Source organism: Panthera uncia, chromosome D4 (assembly GCF_023721935.1).
Source record: "Panthera uncia isolate 11264 chromosome D4, Puncia_PCG_1.0, whole genome shotgun sequence".
NCBI classification, from domain to species: domain Eukaryota; kingdom Metazoa; phylum Chordata; class Mammalia; order Carnivora; family Felidae; genus Panthera; species Panthera uncia.
In genome coordinates, this window is record NC_064807.1 from 77,909,897 (window position 1) to 77,931,727 (window position 21,831).

The following is a 21,831-nucleotide window of genomic DNA, read 5'->3' on the forward strand; positions in this document are numbered from 1 at the left end:
AAGTGCACCAGCAGCCTGACCTCACTCTCTTCATGTGTCACTTCCTGTTTTCAAATTAATGAGCTCATTTGGTGGAAATTCACCAAGGGAAATAGTTTAATTTTGGAAAGTACCAAAAACTTATCTGTAGTCATTTGGCTTATTCTGGGGGGCTCTTGAAATTGAGGGGGCCTCACCAGAGGACCTCTGAGTGCTCAGGGAATGGCGAGGCTGAAGAAATTGAAAGCCAAGCCCCATGAGGCTGAATCTGACTCAGAAAGGAAACGAAACCTTTTGGAGACCACTCATCTCTACCCGGTAGAGAAAAAAAAAATTTTTTTTTTCTAAAAATAAGTTTAAAAAGAAATGTAGTCCGTCTGGCTAAGCCCTAAGATCTGGTGGTCTGAGCATGAGGCCGCGACTGAGGAACAAGAAAGAGAACACAGGGAAGTAGGGAGGGTTTGAGCCTCAGCGGTTCCTTTCACATCTGTATCTGCTGGGTTCGTTCTAAGAGGCACCAAAAGACTTCCATCCTCCACTTCTGCCCCAGACCTTCAGCCACCAGGCTCTTGATATTGAAGTTGCCCTCCTGCGCTCCTAGCCTTTTGAGCTTGTGGCTCCTGAAAGGAGCTATGTGCTGAACGATCAGAAGGACGCTGGGTAATTAAAGTTTTGTGAGCCGTGCTGCACTGTTCGAGCACATGTGACAAGCCCCTTACGTGTCCGACCACCTCCTGGCCTGCCCTATTTCCTAGAGCAGAGATTTTTAATCCCTTCCAAGATGGAGAATAGAAAAACGGTAAAAGCTGACCACGCTCTGACAACTTGGTACTGGGAGGAAAGGGACTGTAATCTTCCCTCTCTCTGCCCCCACCCGAAATCTCTAAGCGATATACTGTAGGATATATTTATATACTGGAATGAGCGCTGGATTAGAAGTCAGACTTGCGTTCCGTTTGGTTTTTCCTCGCCTCTAACCAGTTGTTTGGGATAAATAAATGAATGCTTAAGTCATAGTCCAAAAAAAAAATAGTTCATAGATTTTTTTTTAATAGTGGAAAATAACCTTAAAGACCATAGAATGGGTTGGGTTTTTTCAAACTTGTATTAGCTCTAGGACTGTGTCTTTGAATGCTTTCTCTCATGGAACCCAAATAGATAAAAATGCAAGGAGCAGAGACTGTGTCAAACAGAGCAGGTGGCCCGGAGCCTGTGCACTGGGCTTCTGTCCTCCCTAGCCTGACCTCTGGGCTCTGGGGATGTGGTTTAGAAAATCATGGACCTAATGAGATGTTCTCAGGTCCCACATGCGGAAACCGGGATTCTCTCCTGGTCTGACTTGCCTCAGCTGTCCCAGGCTGTTCACCCTGAACTCTGACAACCGTGACTTTGGAGTTTGGAGCTATGGAGTTCAGCTGCTGGTGACCCAGGGCATTAGAGGAAGGGAGACGTTACCCTGGACTGGGTCATCAGCCTTCTGGGGGAAGGCAGGATCAGGTGTCAGCCTAAGCATCCGGAGGCTTGGGGTCTGTGGTTATGGTAAAAATGATAACAGTGACAAGAGGGGAACAGATACCCTCAGGGATCCTTCGCACACCATGACTTTTAGTTTACAGAATCCAGGTCTAGGGTACAGGTGTGTGAAGTGGGGCCACCCGACTCCTTGTTCCAGACCAATATGGCAGCTCACCCTCCAGCCCCTTAATTCTGGACATTTCTTTAACAAGAGACACCTTAATGTCTTCTTCAGGGAGAGGAGAGGAGCTGAGTCATGGTGATCCATTTAAAGGTCAGGGGGAATCTTCCTGAGGGCGGGCTGGTAGAGGAGAAGGAACTCAGAGAGTCCATTCTGGGGCAGGATAGAAGGTGTGTCACAGTTGCTGCAGACATTTTCATCGACCTCACCCTGCGTATATTTACTGAACATTTACGTGGTGTTAGGCCATAAGCAAGGCCCCACTCTACCGCTGTGAATGACACAGACATGGCTCCTACCCATCATGGCTACCATCTGGATGTACATGAACCAACTGCGTGAATCCAGTCAGCTAATGACAGCCAACTGGGCATGCTGCTGTTTGTCAACAACCCTTAAAATGTGGAGCCCAGGAGGGGCTATCCTCCCTCTACTTCTAAATATTGAGGGCTCCCGATTTTTCCCTTATATTCCTTCTTTTCGTTGCCAGTAACCTGCCTTGTTCCTCACATTCACAGCCTGTGTTTAGTAAAAACACTTAGTGAACAGCTTTCCCGTTAGCATTATCTTAATCCCCTCTGATAACTGCTGATTCCTGTGCCAGGAAATGTAATTAAACAGATGATTACAGGCTAGCGGTCACCTAGGAGAGGAGGAGACCAAATTATACTGGGTGCTTCCACCCAAATTCCATACTTCTCCAGGATAACTTCTGGACAAGGGATATCAGCGACAAAACAAAGAAATACACCAAATGATTCTGTGAAAACTTTAGCCTCCCTGCTTTGGTGCGATGACGAAAAATGTCCCCTGAGTTTTCTTCCCTCAGCCTCCGTTAACACTCTGTAGGAAAATTATAATACACTATAATAATTATAATACATATAATTTTTATAATAATATAAAAATAATTATACATATAATTTTTAAAAATTTTAAATAATAATATAAAAATAATTATAATACATGTAATTTTTATAATAATAAAAAAATTATAATACACTATAATTCCTACTCCGTAGGAATAATATAATAGGCAATTTACAACATGTGCCTATTTACAAGTTTTTTTTTTTTTCTTGTGGCCCCACTAGAGTATAGGAGTTATGGGAATATAGGAAATTAGATGCATGAAAGTAGGATTGTATTTGATTTCTTCATTATTGTTGTCGGCTTAGCACAGTGCCTGGCACATGGGAGGCGTTCGATAAACATTTGTTCCATGGGGACTACTGTGTAACAAACGATCCGTACACATTTTCAGGGAAGGCGAGCATCGTTAATGATGCATCATCAGAACACATTTCAGTATCTTAGACTTGGCCGTTTTTAGGGTGTTGTGATCACAGAGGTAGCAAAAATTTGATAAGAAATCTGGGGTTGTTTGTGGAAGGGAGTTTTTAAGTCTGGCGATTTTCACCATCTTAAAATGGTGAGTTTTCCACTCTCCACAGAGTTTCAGGTTGTAAGGTCAGGAACAAAGTGCCTCTGAAGTTCCTTGAATTGCAGGCTTCACAGCTGTCCCTAGGGGGTTCCCAATTATTTGTGGGACTGGCCACTTTGAAACCGCAATGGGGATTTCAATTTATGACACAAATGCCAGTGATACTCATGGGGATAGCGACGTGGTTTAGGCAAAGAGCTTGACCGATGGACTCTTTGATAAGGACAAGCTCCTAAGAGGCCAATAATGAGGAAGGCAAACATCTTTGGATTAATACTAGTCACCTACTCCCTCTCTTCACTGTCTCTGGTCACCTGTGTACCCCGCTCTAAAAGCTTGGTTTTACGTGTGTTAAATTCCTTCTTTCACAGAATCTGGCCATCAACACTCTCCTAAAGGTGGACACCCCGGGCCTCCAAGGCCTTTTCCTGGGTTACAGACACACTGCTGTGCCTTTACACATGCTTTTGAGAGATTGGGTTTCCCAGGCTCTCGGCTGGTGCAAAACAAGAAAACTGGATGTTTTAGCTCAACGGCAGTCAACCTCAGGCTGAGGAGGGGCATATCCCACTCCGTCCTGAGGACTCAGCCTGAGAGAGAAAAATCAGGCAGTGGGGAGAGCTTTTGCTTAGGATTCAGGACTGTGGGGAAAGTCCCATCCACCCTTGGGCCTCATTTTCCCCCATCTGTGAACTGGGAGAATGACCTCAGAGGAATCCTTCAGGGCAAACCCTTTAGCCACTCACGCCCTCGGGCTGGAGAAGGGGTACCGCTCTCCCACCTGTCTAGGGGCTCCTTTCCCCACCTGGACCAGGACCACCTCTGTAACGGATGCTGGAAGCTTCCACCGGATGCCTCGTCTTTTTGGACTCCAGACTTTTTTTTTTTTTTTTTTTTTTTAATAAGAGAAAACAATGTGAAAAACCTCCTCTGATGAATTTCTTTCAGAGCTCGAGCCAGATGAATTCCCAGCACAAGCCAAGACTTGGCAGCAAGAATGTGGGATGGGGAGTAAGAGGCTAAGAATCACGGCTAGAGCTAGTACTCCGTCGAAATAAGAAAACAATGCCCAAGCTCGGGGCTGGGGAGGGTTGTGAGTGTGGGGTTGGTATTTGTTCATCTCTTCTGACCTTCTTATCTTACAGAAGGGAAAATGGGGGCCCGGGGAGGGGAAGGAGCTTGCACAGCAAGTCACAGGTCCAGAGGGGTCTTCCTCTATGTTCTGGTGCTCTTTTGTCCCAAGATGTCTCAGTAATGCCTCGTCCTGTCTTGTTCCAGCCTGCATGTTGCACACAGTGGGGGCCCGGTAACTATCTGTTATGAGGGGCTTATTTGCCATCTTAAGAGGATCCAGGGATAGGAGGAGGATATCCGTCCTACCATTCACACCTGTAGGTTCCCAACGTGAGGTTTAACAAATCCACTTTTAGCTTAAACCATGAGCCTCTTTGCTCATTTTATTTTATTATTTATTTTTTTAGGTTTATTTATTTATTTTGAGAGAGAGAGCAAGCAAGGGAGGGGCAGAGAGAAGAAAGGAGAGAATCCTGAGCAGGCCCCCGAGTGTCAGCACAGAGGCCGATGCGGGGCTTGAACTCTCGAACCTTGAGATCACGACCTGAGCTGAAATCAAGAGTCGGATGCTTAACCGACCGAGCCACCCAGAAGCCCCTATTATTTATTTATTTTTAAAGTGAGCTCAGGGCGCCTGGGTGGCTCAGTTGGTTAAGCGTCTGACTTCGGCTCAGGTCATGATCTCATGGTTTGTGAGTTCAAGCCCCGCGTTGGGCTCTGTGCTGACAGCTCAGAGCCTGGAGCCTGCTTCGGATTCTGTATCTCCCTCTCTCTGACCCTTCCCCTCTCACACTGTAGCTCCCTGTCTCTTAAAAATAAATAAACATTAAAAAAAAAATTAAAGTGGGCTCTATACCCAATGTGGGGCTTGAACTCACAACCCCCAGATCAAAGGTCGCATGCCCTACTGACTGACTGAGCCAGCCAGGTGTCCCGTGTTTGCTCATTTAAAAAGAACCATAGTATATACATTCAGCAACACTTTCTGGGGGAGAGCCGTTGTCTTAATCATTTGGGAGCTGTAACTGACGCATTTAGGAAATGTAAAAATCGAATAGGCCAGAAAAGCCATTCTTTCTGGCTGCCATCCTCGGGTACTATCGTTGGTAACCAGTGTCCAGCCACACAGCCTGAGCCTTGGGTAGGGTCCGCAGGCCTCTCTGCCCCTCTGACGCCTGCAGCTGGAGCTGCCCGGGGAGGCTGGGGCCCTGGCACCAGCCTCTGCCCAGTGTTGCTTCTCCTTTCAGAGAGAACATGTCTGCACACAAGCCCTCCTGAACCAGCTTGGAATCCCTCCAAGGACAGACCTGGAGACCAGCCAGGAGCGAGGGTGCTCCTGGGAAGGACGCATCCATGGGAAGCAGAGACCGTGGCAGGCTTGCAGGATGGCCAGGTCTTCCGAGGTTTGAAGAAAGACTGGAAACCTGGATTTTTATGCAGAATGTCCTGATTTTTAGAACGCTCCGTGAGCCGAAACACAAATCCAAACTGGATGAGCGTCCCCACAAACTGTGGGCTCCTACTTGCGCCCCCTGATGAAGCCTGGCACACACGAGACCTAGGCAGGCAAGCCCTGCCCAGAGCTCACCCAGACTTTGCACTAATTGTGTACTTACCCAGGTGCAGACCTTGCAGGCACGTGATGGAGAGAAGTCATCAGACGTTTACATACACTCACTATCTCCTACGACGTCATCGTAGTCTGTTAACTTTCCAGCTAAGGAGACTGAGTGTCATCTCCAAAGTCAAGTAGCTAGCGTGTGGCTGGGCTTGCACCCTGGGCTGCAGACCACAAAGCTAGTGAATGGCCACCCAAACCGCCTCCCAGGTGCCTGTACTCCCAACTGAAAGCCTGCTGATTTGCATCCCTTGCTAAACTCAGCTCCTTGCACTCAGGGACTGTGTCTCATCTGTCGCTGCGTCCCCATCCCCTAGCACAGGGCACAGTGGAACATAGATAGTGCTCAATAAATACTTGGTTGGGGGGGTTGTCCTCAGGCAAACAGACAAGTGTGCATAGAGAGTCCCTACGAACCCACGTACAGTCACCTAACCCTACCATGCCCAGGAACATCTGGACACTCAGCCTCCCACGGGAACACCCCCCTGCCCCCGTCCCCCACCTCCCAGGGCATCCAACCGAGCTGGGCCTCCCTGAGCCCCCCTGCCAGCCTCGCCCAAAACCTTCACAAATCGTTTCCTGGAAATCTCAAGGCGGCTGTGGTGTTCTTTTTCCCTAACTCAGGAGACAACTCAGCAGTTTTGTTTTTCAAAGTCTGGGACTCATAAACCTGGAATCCTTTCTTCGTTTTTTCCACTAGAATTTTCCTTGGCTGGACGCCTCTCCCCAGGGCCTTGGCCAAGAGGTTACACTCAGCACGCCCTCTGCCGGGCTCGGTCCTCCCAACCCAGTGGGCAGTTGCAGAGGGGGAAAGACGGGACCTGTCTCAGATGCAATCACTTTACAGAGGGGGAAACTGAGTCAGGCGGTGGTAATGGGGTGAGGTTGGGGAAGGTAGGCTCCTTCCAAGTGTGTGCCAATGTGTGCTACAACTAAGTGGCTTTGTGATTTTAAACTTAACAGAAGACCATCGGGGAAGGGAAGGGGAAAAATAGTTTCAGAGAGGGAGGCAAACCTCTAAGAGACTCTTAAATGCAGAGAACAAACTGAGGGTTGATGGGGGGGGGGCTGTGGGAGGGGAAAATGGGTGATGGGCACTGAGCAGGGCACTTGTGGGACGAGCACTGGGTGTCGTATGTAAGCGATGAATCACGGGAATCTACCCCTGAAACCAAGAGCACACCGTATACGATGTATGTTAGCCAACCTGACAATAAGTTATATTTAAAAAGAAAATAAACTAAAAAAAAAAAGAAGAAGAAAGAGCTTCCAGAGTTCAAACATGGCAGAAAAAGCTCTCTGCTCTCGCTGGCCTCTGCGTGGGGCAGAAGGCAGAGGTCTGGGAACTTGGTCAGTTTCAACTTTTTCCTTGACTCCCCATCATATTTAATTGGCAAGGAAATCAAGACACGGAGAGAGGTTGGGGGAAGGAGCAGGAGTGACATTCTCTGAGTGTCGGCTCTGTGGTAGCTGTGTGGACAAGGTCTCTCGCTTAATTGTCACAGCAGCCTCCTTGCTGAGGTAAGTGGTTTTGTCTCCATTTTACAGGTTAACGCATAGAGGCTGAGGGAGATCTCGAGATCGGAAAGGGTAGGGGCAAAGCTGGGGTTTGAATCCGAACCTGCTGTTTTCTTGGCTTTGCAGGCTTCTAGATTTTTCCCATTTGGCTTCAGTGGGCCCAGGGTGAAGATTTTGTGGCTGGGCTCATGGACACAAGGTTTTTATGGCCCTTCTGCTCAGAAAGGGCGGCCCTCCCCTAGGCCTCTCGCAGAGGGCAGCTTGGGGGGCCCCAGGGCAATGGGCTGGGCAGCTCTGTCAGGCTTGAAGCTGAGGGCCCCAGGGCTGGAAGGAGGGTCCTGGGACGAGCAGCTGTGCCAAGACCCCTTAACTAAGAGTAAAAAGAGGATTGGGTGTCTTTATAAACTGAACTCAGGAGAAGATCCAAAGGGCAAGGGTTTTCCTGGAAAAGAAAGCAAGTCCTGGAAGGTTTTTGTTTTGTTTTTCTTCTTAATGGGACCCTGGTTAATGACTCAAGGAAATGAAGAACACATTTCACCAAGAATTAGTCACTGCCTTTCTCAACCCGCCCTCCATCTTGTTGCCCCGTTGGAAACCTTCAGGACTGACTTCCTGCAGACAAAGATCCAAACCCCGTGTCTTGTTCATGTCAGGTCTGGCTCGGCCTTATCTTTCACTTGTCCCGTTTAAACAAACTACTTAGTGGTAATCTATACACTCCTCCTCGATTCTACCACTGGGCATGTGTCCACACAGTTCCCCCTCTCTGAAAAGACTTCATTTCAGCTTCTGCTTGTCTTCCTCCTTCTTTAGGACCCAGCTCAGAGGCTGCCTTCTCCATGGAACCTTCTCTACTGCGTCCAGCAGGGACTATGCTGCCTCGGGCTGGCCTTACGGATACATGTGCCAGTTCTCCTCAGAGACCGGAACTCTTGAGAAACAGTGGTGGAGGCATCTTTGATTCCCCTGTGTGAGCACATGTGTGTGTGCGCGCACGCGTGCACACACACACGCGCGTGTGCCCTTCATACTACTTAGCGGTATGGTGTAATGGCAAAAGCCCCAAGACCCTTGGGGCTGCCTTTAGGTTAGAGCTGAACAAATTTTGTGTTGGAGTGAGCTCTTGTGTGGCCCCATTTCTCAAGTCAAGAAAGCGGGGCTTCTTTGCACCTGAAACTAATATAATATTGTATGTTAATTATACTGAAAGAGAGAAGGAAGGACGGAGAGAGACAGATGTTCCCTGGAGTCTACTCAGAAAGCTTAATATGTGTCTATGGTAGTTTGAGACGGGGAGACAGGGGGACTGGCATCTCACAGCCACCATAGAAATCAGAAGGATGAGAGGGGCGCCTGGGTGGCTCAGTGGGTTAAAACATCCGACCTCGGCTCAGGTCCTGTCCCCAGCTATAGCAGTCCTACCTGCAGCAAGCCCTGTTGGAACAAAAGGTGGAATTAAAAAAAAACATTTTTTAAAATGTTTATTTATGTTTGAAGGAGAGAGAGAGACAGAGCATGGGTGGGGGGAGGGGCAGAGAGAGAGGGAGACACAGAATCTGAAACAGGCTCCAGGTTCTGAGCTGTCAGCACAGAGCCTGACCCGGGGCTTGAACTCACGGACCTCGAGATCATGACCTGAGCCGAAGTCGGACGCTTAACTGACTGAGCCACCCAGGCGCCCCTAAAAGGCAGAATTTTAAATCAAATTTGGGATTTTGCTTTTGTCTGGGACTGAGCATCTCATTTAGGAATAGCATTTGTTTGGTGATTGGAGTGGTCACCGGACTTTTCATTTCCTGGGAGTGGCAGACAGGTTGGAGGATGCTTGAAGTCTCATTGAAGGGCAGAGAAAGGGCGACCCTCCTTCGGGGGCTGGGAAATGAAATTAAGTTGATTTATGATTATACACTGTGAGTCTTACTCAATGGATTGATTCTCTTCGCTATTGTAAAGTGGGATGTCTTCTTCGGTTACATTTTTCTACTCACCAGCGTTTGCTTCTATCACTTCTTCCAAAGCAGTTAAGTCCCCGTGCTCCGCCTAGATAAAGTCACTTAACGGGCACTAAACGTTGAGCTGGGCTTCAGGCTTCAGATACCTACCTTGAGGAAGATTTTAAGGAGCCTCATGTCCACAGGCCAACAGACTCGGTATCTATTTTCCTTTGCTGCACGTTCCTGTATGACAATCAAATTCTGATTCTCCTGTTCTAGTAAATGTAACAGCCTTCAGTTTATATCTGCCCTGTGCCAGGTCTTGTGCTTCGGGATACAGAGAGGAGCCCCTGTCCTCAAGGAGCTCACATAGCGATGACGGGACATGGATAAGCCATCAGGACACTCGGTGTGTGGTGAGAGTTCCAGCATAGGTGTGCTCACAGAGGGTGGCTTACTGGAGGTTTCACCAAGTCTATCCCTTTTTTTTTTTTTAATTTTTTAATGTTTATTTATTTTTTGAGACAGAGAGAGACAGAGCATGAGCGGGGGAGGGGCAGAGAGAGAGGGAGACCCAGAATCCGAAGCGGGCTCCAGGCTCCGAGCTGTCAGCACAGAGTCCGATGCGGGGCTCGAACTCACGGACTTCAAGATCATGACCTAAGCTGAAGTCCGATGCTTAACCAAATGAGCCACCCAGGCGCCCCTCGCCAAGTCTAACCTTTGATGCTGCCACAATGCTTGGCCTGTGGTAGACACTCTGAATCAGACAATTCGACACTTACTTCTCATCCGCACGCAGATGGTCGTTACGAAATGGCAGTCGCTGGCTCTGTGTGCTTAACAGTATCATAAGCATTTTCCAGGTTCCTACCTGTCTTTAGAATGATTCTCTTTCAGAGGCGACCTACCATTTCATAGAATGTGTATGCCATGATTTATGTAATTGTTTCTCCCTTTCTAGGACATCACTATGTATGTCATGTAGCTCTATCGTATAAAGTACTTCCCAAAAGGTCGGCGCCTTACTTTACAGACCACAGTCTTAGACGCGTATATCCCATGGCTACTCAGTAACTCCACGTGGGCATCTAAAAGGCTTCTCGTGTAAACATAACAAACAGAAATCCTACTTCTCTTCTGTATGGTTTCCTAGGGCCATAGCCAAATATCACAAACTGGATGGCTTAAGACAACAAAAATGTATTCTCCTGCAGTTCCGGAGATGAGAAGTCTGAAATCAAGATCTCGGCGGGATTGGTTCCTCCCGAGGGCTCTGAAGGGGACCTTTGCTGTGCCTTTTCCTGTCCACTGATGACGAGCTGGCAGTTCATGGCATCCCTTGACTTATGGATGCCTCACTCCAATCTCTGCCCCCTCCTCATGTGGCTGGCTCTCCTCAAGTGTCAGAGTCTCTACATGCTCTTCTCCTTTCTGTGTGTCTCTGTCTCTGTGTCTGAATTTCTCTCTTCTTATAAGGACGCCAGGCATGTTGGAGAAAGGGCCTACCCTACTCAGCAGGACCTCATCTTACCCTGACTAGTTACATCTGCAATAACCCGATTTCCAAATAAGGTAACGTTCTGCGGTGCTGGGGGTTAGGATTTCAACATCTCTCTCTCTCTCTCTTTTTCTTAATGTTTATTTATTTTTGAGAGAGAGAGTGAGCGAGCAGAGGAGGGGCAGAGAGGTGGGGGACAGAGGATCCGAAGCGGGCTCCACACTGACAGCAGAGAGCCCGATGTGGGGCTCAAACTCGCAAACCATGAGATCATGACCTGACCAGAAGTCAGACACTCAACCAAATGAGCCACCCAGGCGCCCCTCAACATAGCTTTTTGAGGGGGACACAGTTCAACCCATAACGTCTTCCCTTCTCATTTCCCAAATTTTGATCTTCTCCCGTCTTCCCAACGGTAGCTCAAGTCGAGGATCCATGAGTAATCCTGACTTCTCTGCCTTCATCACCCCATCCCAATTCCTTCCACAAACCCTTCTAGCCCTGCCTCCAAAAATATCGCAAATCCATCAACTTCTCTTCTTCTCTGTTTCCACCATGCCGGTTCAAGCTACTATCCCTTTTCACGGGAACAGGGGCAAGAGCTCCTAACTGCCCCTTTCTCATCCACAATCTGGTCTCATGCCCTTGCTTAGTATTTATTATCTACTGAACAAAGTTCAAACACCTCACCCGTGCTTGCAAGATCCTATTGATCTGGCCCTTTCCCCTCCTCCGAACTCATTTTGGATCACTTGCTTTCTTTGATCAGCTTTCTGGCAGTTCCCTGGAACACTGGCCTCCTTTTCTGGAATACTCTCTTCTGGACCTTCATATGGCTGCCCCTTCCTGTCCTGAGAATCTCAGCTTAAAGGTCATCTTATTTAGTGACATTTAAGAGACCATCCCTGGCCACCTAATCAAAAGCAGCCACCGAGTTATTCTCTACCACAGGCCTTTATTTTAATTCTCTGCAGAGAATTTTGTAAATAGATTATTTTTCTCATTTATGTAGGTATTTATTGTCTTTTTCCACAGTTAAAATGTCATTCCTAGGAGAGCAGGGACCTTGTTTATCTTGGTTCCACCATCTAGAACTGTGTCTGGCACACAGGAGGAACTCAATAAATATTTATCAAATGAATAATTAATCCCGCACAGGAGATCTTTGTGTATGAACTCCCCCTCTCCCTACCCACTATTGGAAATTTATTTTATTATAAATAATCCAAGAGGAGGAGGATTCCTGGATCAAGGGATAGAAACATATTTTGGCTCATAAAATGTATTGCCAGAAGTGGTTTGCAAAGATGTAAGGTCAGTTTTCATTTGTTAGGCAACTTTTTGAATCCCAAGTGCCAAGGTAGTGATTTTTGGTGTGTGGGGGAGGGAGGGACGGAGGGCGCGAGACACAAGTTGGGATGGCAGGGATGGACGGGTGGGTCAGGCCTCAGCGGCAGCAGGGACCAACCATTATTCAGCGGGCCACCCATTCCAGGAGGGTCAACAGCCTGGCTCTACAGACCTGCCTGGAGCCGCACACGCAGGGGGCCTCACCCGCTGCATGAACTTGGGTGCAGCTGCAGGAGCCAGCCTGAGCGGAATAGCTGGCAGTTACACCTGCCTTTTGGTACAGCGGGGCCTAGTTCTGGAGGCCAGGTCGGGAAGCGGAGAGGGTGTGGAAGCCGAGGACACACAGTGGGGCTTGCACCCGGTATACTGGAGGCCCCTTTGCAAAGGTTATTCCTGGATTGGAGCTCTTCTTCTTACAACCTGGAGTCTGGAACTTTCGGCGTCTGTGCACCTGCTTTGCACAGTTCTGCACACAGCCGGGCCCATTCAGCAGTGCCCTGCCCTGTCTCCTAAAATTGCTGCAAGGGCTAAAATAGCAGATGTGTGTAAGGCTGGCACATAGTCGGTGTCATCCAAGTGTTGGCCATTACTCCTCCTAGCTCTTATTCCTCACGGGACGACCGTGAGCTTCCTGATGGCAGATGCTATATTTGAGGCAGAAGAGTCTAGTGCTAATGGGTGAGGCTGCCTCAGTTCTAAATCCCGCCTCCACCACCTACGAGCTGAGTGATCACGGGCAAATTTCTTAATTTCTCTGTTCCTCAGTTTACCCCTCTGTAAAATGGTAATAATGAAAGTACCGGCCTCATTGGGTTTCTAGCGGATTGAGTCGATGAATGCAAAAAGCACAGACAGTGCCTAACATATAGACAGCACTTAGTGAGCGAATGGATTTAATGAATGCTCTGATCTGCCCTGAACACATTCCGCAAGGGTAGCCTACGTTTCCCTTAATGACCCCCTACCTTCTCTTTTTTTTCTTAAGATCTCTCATTGTTGCCTCGTGTTTCTCTGGCTGCCAGAATCCCTCAGCCTTTCCTGCAACCCATTCCTGAAAGGCCCAGGCACCATTACTCTTAACTAAAGTGCTGGCTGTTAAGGGGTTGCTTCCGCTCATGCAAAAATCCTGACTTTATGGGACACTTCTAGAACCTTGCTATGTCTGAGAACCAGCACTGTAGGCATCATCTGGGAAACGCAGAATCTCAGGGCCATTGCAGACCTACAGAATCAGAGCCCGCATTTCCACGAGCTCCAAAACAATTCCTCTTAAACTTTAATGTGCCTCTGCTTTTCCTGGAGATCTTTTTAAAATACAGATTTCTTGGCTCCACTCAGAGTTTCTGTTCAGTAGGCTGAGGCGAGGCCTGAGAATCTGCATTTCCACAGGGTGATGGGGATGCTGACCTAAGACAGCCTCTCGGATCAAAGGAATAAAGCCCAAACAGGAAAATTTGAGGCCCTGGGGGAGACGGCTTTTTAAGACAGCAGACCGCTTCCCAGTCTTTTAAAAGCACGTCAGGCAGCCTCTGCCTGTGGCATCTTAGCACAAAGATGCTTTTGATTATTAATGCTATTTCCATATTTATTCAAAATCCTACAGCTTATAAATTCTTTCATGTGTTTGATCTGATTTCATCCTGCAACCACCCTGTAGATTGAGCCAGGAGAAAGGCTCACCTCGTTTCCAAAAGAGAGAACCGAGGCGCAGAGAGTTACGAGGGGTAGAAACCCCACAGCCGGCTGGCTGCCGTTGGCCACCACAGACTGTGTTCCCTGGGCTGGCACTGAGGTACTATTTCTAATCCTCGAAACCCTCCGAGGCTGACAATGCTACTCTGTCTTCACAGAAGAACGTTCAGGAACATTCCCGAGGTCACAAACAACAGCAGTTCTACTTTTCACCATAGTTACTTCCCCTTAGTAACAGGTCCTGTCTCTGTCTCTTACACACACACACCTGACCACCCCAACTCCAGCCAAACAGAAAACCCTGTTTCTAGGATAGTTCTGACTTCTCACATCTCCTCTGTTGAAACTGTTAGCCCTGGGCCCCACAGGGGCTCTGACCTGTGCTGGCCGGTGAGGCCCAGCTGGTGGGAGGGGACACCAGGCCCTAACAGGAGGGAAGAGTGTACCTCGGTGGCTAAGAGCCTGGGCCCTGGGGCCCAAAAGATGCCCGACCACTTGTGAAGCTGTGTGACCTAGGGCAACGCGGCCTCCCAGACCCTCGGCTGTTTCCTTCCTAAAAGTAAGAATGGTGACAACCATCCCAGGGCCGTGAAATGTCGATAGGTGCTCCACGAAATGCAATCAGTGTGGCGCGGGGCAAGAAACGTGTGAACGTCACCATCTGTGGCGTGCCAGGGATGTGTTCTTAGCCACCCCAATTACATTCGTCATGCCAGGCCCTGTGTGCATCACTTTCTGTGGGCTCTCCCGCTGAAATCTCGCAGAAATCCTCCCGAGGGTGAATTCTTAGTGCTCCCGCTTTTCAGATGTGAAGACAGAGGCTTACGGAAGTAAAGCAGATGCTTTCGTTTCTACTAATGACCTCTCCGAGCCAAAGGCACATTGGGCATCCTCGGGGCAGACCTCCCACACCGAATGGTTCCTGTAACACTCCTGGAAGGGGTTAGTGACGGGACACTTGGTCCCTCCATCAGAGCCTAGTCTGTCCTTGAAGGGCTCTGGTTGGAAGAAAATGCTTCTCTGGAGGGAGCCCAAATCAATTTCTCTGTAACCGCCCCTCATCTGCGTGGCGGAAAGAACGCTGGGCTAAGAGTCGGATGCCCTGGGCTGGTGTCCCAGGCCTTCCACTTAACAGCCTTCTGACCACGAGCAGGCTGCTCCTCTGGGCCTGTTTTCCCAGGTGAAAATGAAGGAATTGGATGCGATGGGCTCTAGGTCCTTCCTGGCTTGGACATTTCAGATCATATAATTCGTGAGTCTCCGTGTGTGTTATGCACACATATCTGATTATAATGATGGAAACAGTGAAGGAGTGGCCATTGTGTTCCAAGGAACAGATCTGCTTCTGCCAACATGTCTGTCAGGGTGGGGACCCTGCCAGCTGAGAAGAATCCAGAAGGTTCTTAGAAATGGAGGTCTCATCTTGTCTTAAAACAAACCCCTCCCTCCCTCCTTCCCTTCCCCTTCCTGCACTTCTCCACCCTCTCTCTTTCATTCTTTCCTTCCTTCCTCCTCAATTCCTTTCTGATTCAGAACCATAAAGCCACATTTCAATCTCCCCATCAGAGTTAAAGATCATGTCCCTGGTGACTCATTTCTCACATGACACCAAGCGTGCAGAATCAGTTTGTTTTCAGGAGCAGAGAAACCTATGCAAACATGACACGGAGCTGCCTTATGTCTCTGAGAGCCTCTCCCATCGGGCAGCTGAAATCCCGGCTCCTGAGGCAGGCGTCGGGCCCACGCGTGGACTTTCACAGGGGCTCCTGGAATCAGGCACAGATCTGAGCACTGTTTGTGAATGTGCATTTTCTAGGAAAAAGAGTCTATGCGAGAGAAGACAGCTGGGTGCTGGATTGGTAGCTGGGCTTGGTGACCGTAGGAGTTGACCTGGTATTCAGAGTCAGGCTATCCTGTTGTCTGTGTCTGATGTCATGGAACACAAACATCACGCAAAATGGATCAACATGGGAAAAAAAAAAAAAAAAAGCCTAAACTTTGCCATAATCATGTTTGAGCAGAAAATAGGAACAGTATCCAAACCACAAAAACGAGCAAACATCTCCCCCTTTCCTGGCTAATGTGAGTGACTGCTACTTCTTTTCCTTCCACTTAGATAAGAAATCTGAGTGCTCCCATTTTTCAGATGTGAAGACAGAGGCTTACGGAAGTAAAGCAGGTTACTCCTGCTTCCTGACAGCGTCCAATCCGGAGCAAAGCCTTCCTTCCTTAAACCCTCCCTAAAATAATTCACCACAAGCCCAAATCCTGTAATAAGTCCTATCAAACATCCTTTTCTGAGAAGTTGTATGGTTCCCGTGCTGTGTGTTCTCTTTCATTGCAGAGTCAATGACCTCTGCCTCGTTCGATTGGTTGACGCAACATCTCTTGTCTGTTTTACTACAGTGGCCTCCTGCTGCACTCCTCTGCTCAAAACCTCGCAATGGCTCCCCTTTCCCTCTGAGTAAAGCGTAAAGCAAATACCCTGTCCGTGACAGGCCTGATCTGGTCTCTGTGCAGTCTCTGGCCTCATCTCCACCCACCTCCCCTATGCCTCACTCTCCTTCTATTACACCAGCCTCTTTGCTCTTCCTGTAAGACACCAGGCCTGCTCCTGCTTTGGGCCTGGGTACTCAGTGCTCCCTCTGCCCGGAACACTCTTCCCCTAGGTGGCCACCTGGCTCCCTCTCTCGTCACCTCCAAGCCTCTGCTCACGTCTCACTTTGAAGCCCACTCTGACCAGACCACTCTATTGATAATGGAAACCCTTCCTCAGCTACTCCCCAGCTCCCTTACTCTGTTCTCCTTTTCTTTTCCTCATAGTTCTTGTCCCCTTCAGACAGTCAGGGCCAGGTGCCCAGGTATTGTCTTTACTGTTCATGATGTGTCTCTCCATCTGGGATCGAAGTTCCATCAGGGTGGGGATCTGGGTACCAAGCGCCTAGAGTTGGGCTTAGACTACAATTACCAATCAGGGCATGTTTGTTGGATGTTGCTGAATAAATTAGCATCATCGGGGCTGGGAGGTAAGACTGGACATGACTTTGGCTCAGGATTCCTCACTGAGGAAAATGGAGTGAGGCTGCCTGTCTCAAGCTTGGCACACTGTCAATTCCACATATTTTCTTAAGACAGAGTTTCCTAAACGTCAATCTTGTGCATGCCAACCTCATGATTTTCCCAAGAACAACCTATACTTTTGTTTACTTAAAACTTTTCCTTAAATAGACTTATTTTTTGACCGATACATTTATTTTTGAAAAAAATTGTATATCGTGGTTTTGAGGTGCTAGTTGTATTTTTTCTAATATATGTTAACACAAACATATAGCTGAATCGCTATATCACGTACCCGAAACTAATATAGCCCTGTATGCTAACTAACTGGAATTAAAGTAAAAACTTAAAAAAAACAAAAAACATCTAGCCATTAAAATGAATAGCGTTCGTTTGTAGCATCTAAATCTTCTTACTGCCTCCAGTGGAAACCTGCCTTATGCTTTTCCCTTCAACCAGAAAGATCCTTCTGCCTCCCTCTCCCTACCCAAATCCCGCCCGGTCTTTAGGAGGTCCGCGGAAAGCCCTCTAGCTCACACACTCACTCACTTCTCTGAGCTCCCTTCCTACTTCCATAAAGAAATACATGCCTTGCTTACATGCCATGTGGTTTTGTTTTCTGTTTCCCAACATAAAATTATGAGATACCTTTTTAGAGCTGTAGAAAGGCGTTTGAATGTTCCACTCCCTTGTTTACAGACCACCAAAGAGATGAGAAGGTTTGTCCCAAGTCCCTGCAGGGGCAAAGCCAAGACTAGAATTTGGGCTTTCTGATGCCCCATACTCAGCGGGAATCCGCAGACACTTAATGAGTCCCTGTGACACGTCCAGCATTGTGCCAGGCACAAGAGACAGGCGTGAACAGAACAGATCCAGACTTGCCCACACAGAGCAGACGATGGAGCTAGGAAGCTGCACCCTGAATAAACAATGTACCTGCTTGGAGACATAGTTGCAAGTGCCTTGGAAGAGTGCTCAGGGTGGAGCAGGGACCCCAGCCTGTTTGGGGGGTTGTGAAAGCCTCATTAAAGAAGTATGCTGGTGGATTTCTAAAGGGTGCCGGGCTAACTCAGAAAGTTTTGATTTGATGTTTGAAAGCTCTGAGGTATCGTGGGTTAATTAGGCCACTGTGGCCCAACCTATTTGCCACAGTGCTTGGGGAAAAGAGAGACCCGTGCCTCCCAGCACTGCAGCGGCCGGCTCCATACATCCTGCATTCGGCAGGAGGGGGACAGGAGACGCTTCAGGTCAGCTCTGGAGGGGGGCCTCATCCCTTGCTGGCAGAGAGTCGGGGCATGGTTGTTTTTGCCAAGGGAGTGCCCACAATGTGAGCCTTGACATTAACGAAAATAAATTCTCAGCTCCTGGAAGTGGAAAATCTTAGTATTACTTACAAGGCACACTGCGAGCCTCGTGTAGTTCTGCCTAACTGGTAAAATGCAGATTTTACAAAAAGGGAATGTGTTACAGTCACTGTTACTGTTACAGCCAGAGTTTATCATCCTGTTTCCTGGTGAGATTTCAATGGAGTTCGTTAAACTATACCTAAGAAACTCCAACTGCATCCTACTTTGGTCTTAGAAAATTAAACCTGACAAGCAATGTGATGGTCATGATGTGGAAGAGGGATGTTGTCTGGACAGAGGGAAAGCCTTGGGGTTTGGTCTCCACTGCTGCCCCTTACCAGGCTGGGAAAATTGCTTCACTTTTCTGAGCTTCCATTTCCTCCTCCATAAGTTGGGGATAATAATAATCCCTGTACCTTGTGAGATTATTGAGACATTAAATGGGAATCTATTGGGAAAATTCTTTCCTAAGATCTAAAGGTCACTTAGGGGCACCTGGGCGGCTCAGTCGGTTAAGCAGGCAACTTTGGCTCAGGTCATGATCTCTCAGATCGTGGGTTTGAGCCCCATGTCGGGCTCTGTGCTGACAGCTCGGAATCTGGAGCCTGCTCGGGATTCTGTGTCTCCCTCCGTCTTTACCCCTCCCCTGCTTGTGCTCTGTCTCTCTCTTTCTCTCTCAAAAAATAGACATTAAAAAAGAAAAAAAAGAAATGAACATCCTGTTATAGACCCTCTTTTAGAAAAGTTTAAACACGGCTCCAAGACCTGGTTAGGGCCCAGCAGGAAGGTCTCCTGATCACCACTTGGCTTCTCCTCACCAGGTGCTGCACTGCGGGCTGCCTCCCAGGGTGATTATTGCTGAGGGAGACCCTGGGGGAAATGGACAGGTGCTGGGAGGGAGCGGAGGGAGTCGTGGGACCCCCACGGGGGGAAGGGGAGCCACAGGGGCGAATGCTCCCGCCTTCTCAGTTTGCTGAGGACTCTGAGGCTGGGCCTTCTCAGGTCTTTGTCTCTCAACTTGCCCATCTGTGTGGGTCCAGCTGGCCTCGCATAAAATAATAGGCCTCTTCGCTTTTTCCCACATTTTGAAAGCAAAGTCAGGTTTTAACGACCAGCTCTCTGCCCCTCGGTATTTTCTTTCAAGCAAAGGCCATGTTATTGTAAGATACTCCATTTCAATGGGGGCTATTCTTTGGTCCCCGGCAGACATTCCTGAGCGGTAGGTTTTAGGAGGTGGTCCAATTTTTATTGCTTCTGGTGTCCGATAACCTTGGAACGGGTGTCTGTCTCCATGCCCCCTAAGGCCGTGTTATTTCCGAAAGTTACAGGTCTTAAAATCATCCTCTACTAAAAGCAAAGTGCCACTAATTCTAAGTAAAGTGAGCTTTCCAAATAAGACCAGCTGTGAATGTTAAAAAGAAGAAGAAGAAGAAGAAGAAGAAGAAGAAGAAGAAGAAGAAGAAACAAAAGAAAAGGAAGACACTTCCACAACAGGAGTCCACAGTGAAAACCCTACATGATTGAACTTCCTCAGGGGTTTTCGCAGCCATTTAGAAAAATGTCTTCAGCAAACTCATCTAAATTAGCCAAGAACGCCTGGCATGATGGGCACATTGCGTTTGTAGGCCAATATTCAATCCAGGTGGACGAATCCAAAGGGTAGAGGTACCTGCCGAGAAAAAAGGAAAATGAATAGCGAAGAGCCCAATTCAAAGGCACTCAGGCTGCTCACCCCATGTGTCAGCCGGACTCTGCTGGGCCGGCCTCCCCCTGGGAAGGGCCACAAACCCTCAAATCTCATGAAGCTGCTTGGGGCCCCACAATTAAAGGCGGGAATGGCATCTGTTTCAAGATCTATTTTTTTAAGAAGAGATCATAAGATGCATATTTAAACATCTCCCTCTTTACAAACAGAACAGTCTGAGAACTTATTGAGGGGGCAGATGTGGCGGAGAGGGGGTTGGAGGGGCGCCTTCAGAAACACCTACACACCCAGGTGCTCAGTCGGTTTGTCCGTCATTGAGTTCCCGGCTACCCTGATGGTTATAAGTAGTTCTTTGTTTTCAATTCTCATTGTTTCATTGCTTCTTGGCCTTTTGGCTAAGGTCAAGTGTAAATTCACATTATTTTATTTATGCTCCTAATGGTTTGTTGGTTAATAGCAGGACACATGAGAAACGTATAGTGTATTTAAGAATAAATTACACCTAGTTTTGAAGGAAAGATCAGAGGGACTCCAAAATGACTTACTTGAAACTGAAATTGTATTTTATCTGGAGGGCTTCTTTACCCATAATCAAATATTGTCTTCCTTTTTCCAGATCAGCGTTAGCACACGTTGCCTTTTTAATGAAGGTGACGTCAGAGTCTTTCTGGGCAACAGCTTCTCCTGAGAGGCACACACATGTAAGGTTATCACATTCATGTTATAATGTCACGATTATAAACTCTCAGAATTCTAGTACCTCGTGGCTATTTACTCAAGAGTATATGTTTATCTCGAGTGGCAATTGGAAAGTGACAATGTCTATATGGTTAAGACTCTGGAATCTGGAATCAGGCTCTCTGGGACAAACCTCAGCTCTGCTGCTTGCTGGCTGTGTGGACCCGGACAAATGAGGCTCAGGTCCCTCATCTGAAAGATGGGAGTGACGATGAAACCCACCTTGGGAAACTGATGTGAGATTAAATGGGTTAACATATATATGAAAAGTGATTAGAACACAACAAGTGCTGTATAAGTGCTTGTTATTGTAACTCCTGTAGAAACAGGAATTAAAAGAACGTCTCTATAGTTAAACAATCTTAATCCCCAAAATACCAAAAAAGTATTTGGTAGCTGGCAATGGACAACTTTGTAGAAAAATGTAAGCCGTGTGAAGGACTTGGAAAATTTTAAGGAGGATAACTTGGGATTCCCAAAGAACTCAGAGATTGGCAAAAAAGCTATCTCTCCTACCTGGAATGCATTCCTCCCCATGTTGTCCTGTTAAATTTCTACCCATCCTCAAACACATCATCAATTCTCAAGGTATCCAGTAAACACTCCCAGAGGCTCTTTCTCATAAATATCTCTCTGTCTCTCCCTTACTCCCATTATACTTGAGCTTCTATCACAGTATTTCACCCCACATGTATCTTCAGCTAGGCTGGAAGCTTCTTGAAGCAGGGACTGGGCCTGATTCATTGCTATAGATTCAGGACTGATGATCAGTTATTAAACTCTGACAGAGTTATCCTAAGCATTAAATCCTGAAAATCTTCTGAACCTGTACATAATAGTAACTACATCAATGGCAAACTTTAATTAGTGTTCTTTAACTAGTGTGCACACATCAGCTCTCCTGATGACCATTAAAACATACATGACTTCCCCTGGCAGCAATATCTAAACAATATTCCCAGCACTGTTTACCAACTCAGCCCCTGTCACGGCCTTATCATTATTTTTAAAAGCCTCTGGTTATGGAAAATTTCAAGCATATTCAGAAAGAGGGAATAATTAACCTTGGCTCAACAATCACTGATCTTTTTTTCTTTTTTTCCCATTTATATCTTCACTCCAAGCACCCTGTGTTTTGGGGGAAACACCAACTTGTCATTATCCTTGAACTGTATA

The 21,831-nt window shown here is 47.6% G+C and overlaps 1 protein-coding gene across 1 annotated transcript in view; it reads right to left on the reverse strand.

The window, feature by feature from the left end:
* Positions 1-17,189: 17,189 nt before the first annotated feature.
* The window catches only part of C5 (complement C5), an 88,324-nt gene continuing 83,682 nt past the window's right edge, over positions 17,190-21,831 (reverse strand). Inside the window, exons 40-41 of the mRNA XM_049628082.1 lie at positions 20,463-20,601; positions 17,190-19,881 (exon numbers count right to left, since the gene is read on the reverse strand). Of these exons, the coding sequence (XP_049484039.1) occupies positions 19,743-19,881; positions 20,463-20,601 (278 nt within the window). The 3' untranslated portion in view covers positions 17,190-19,742. The remainder of the gene's footprint in view (positions 19,882-20,462; positions 20,602-21,831) is intronic.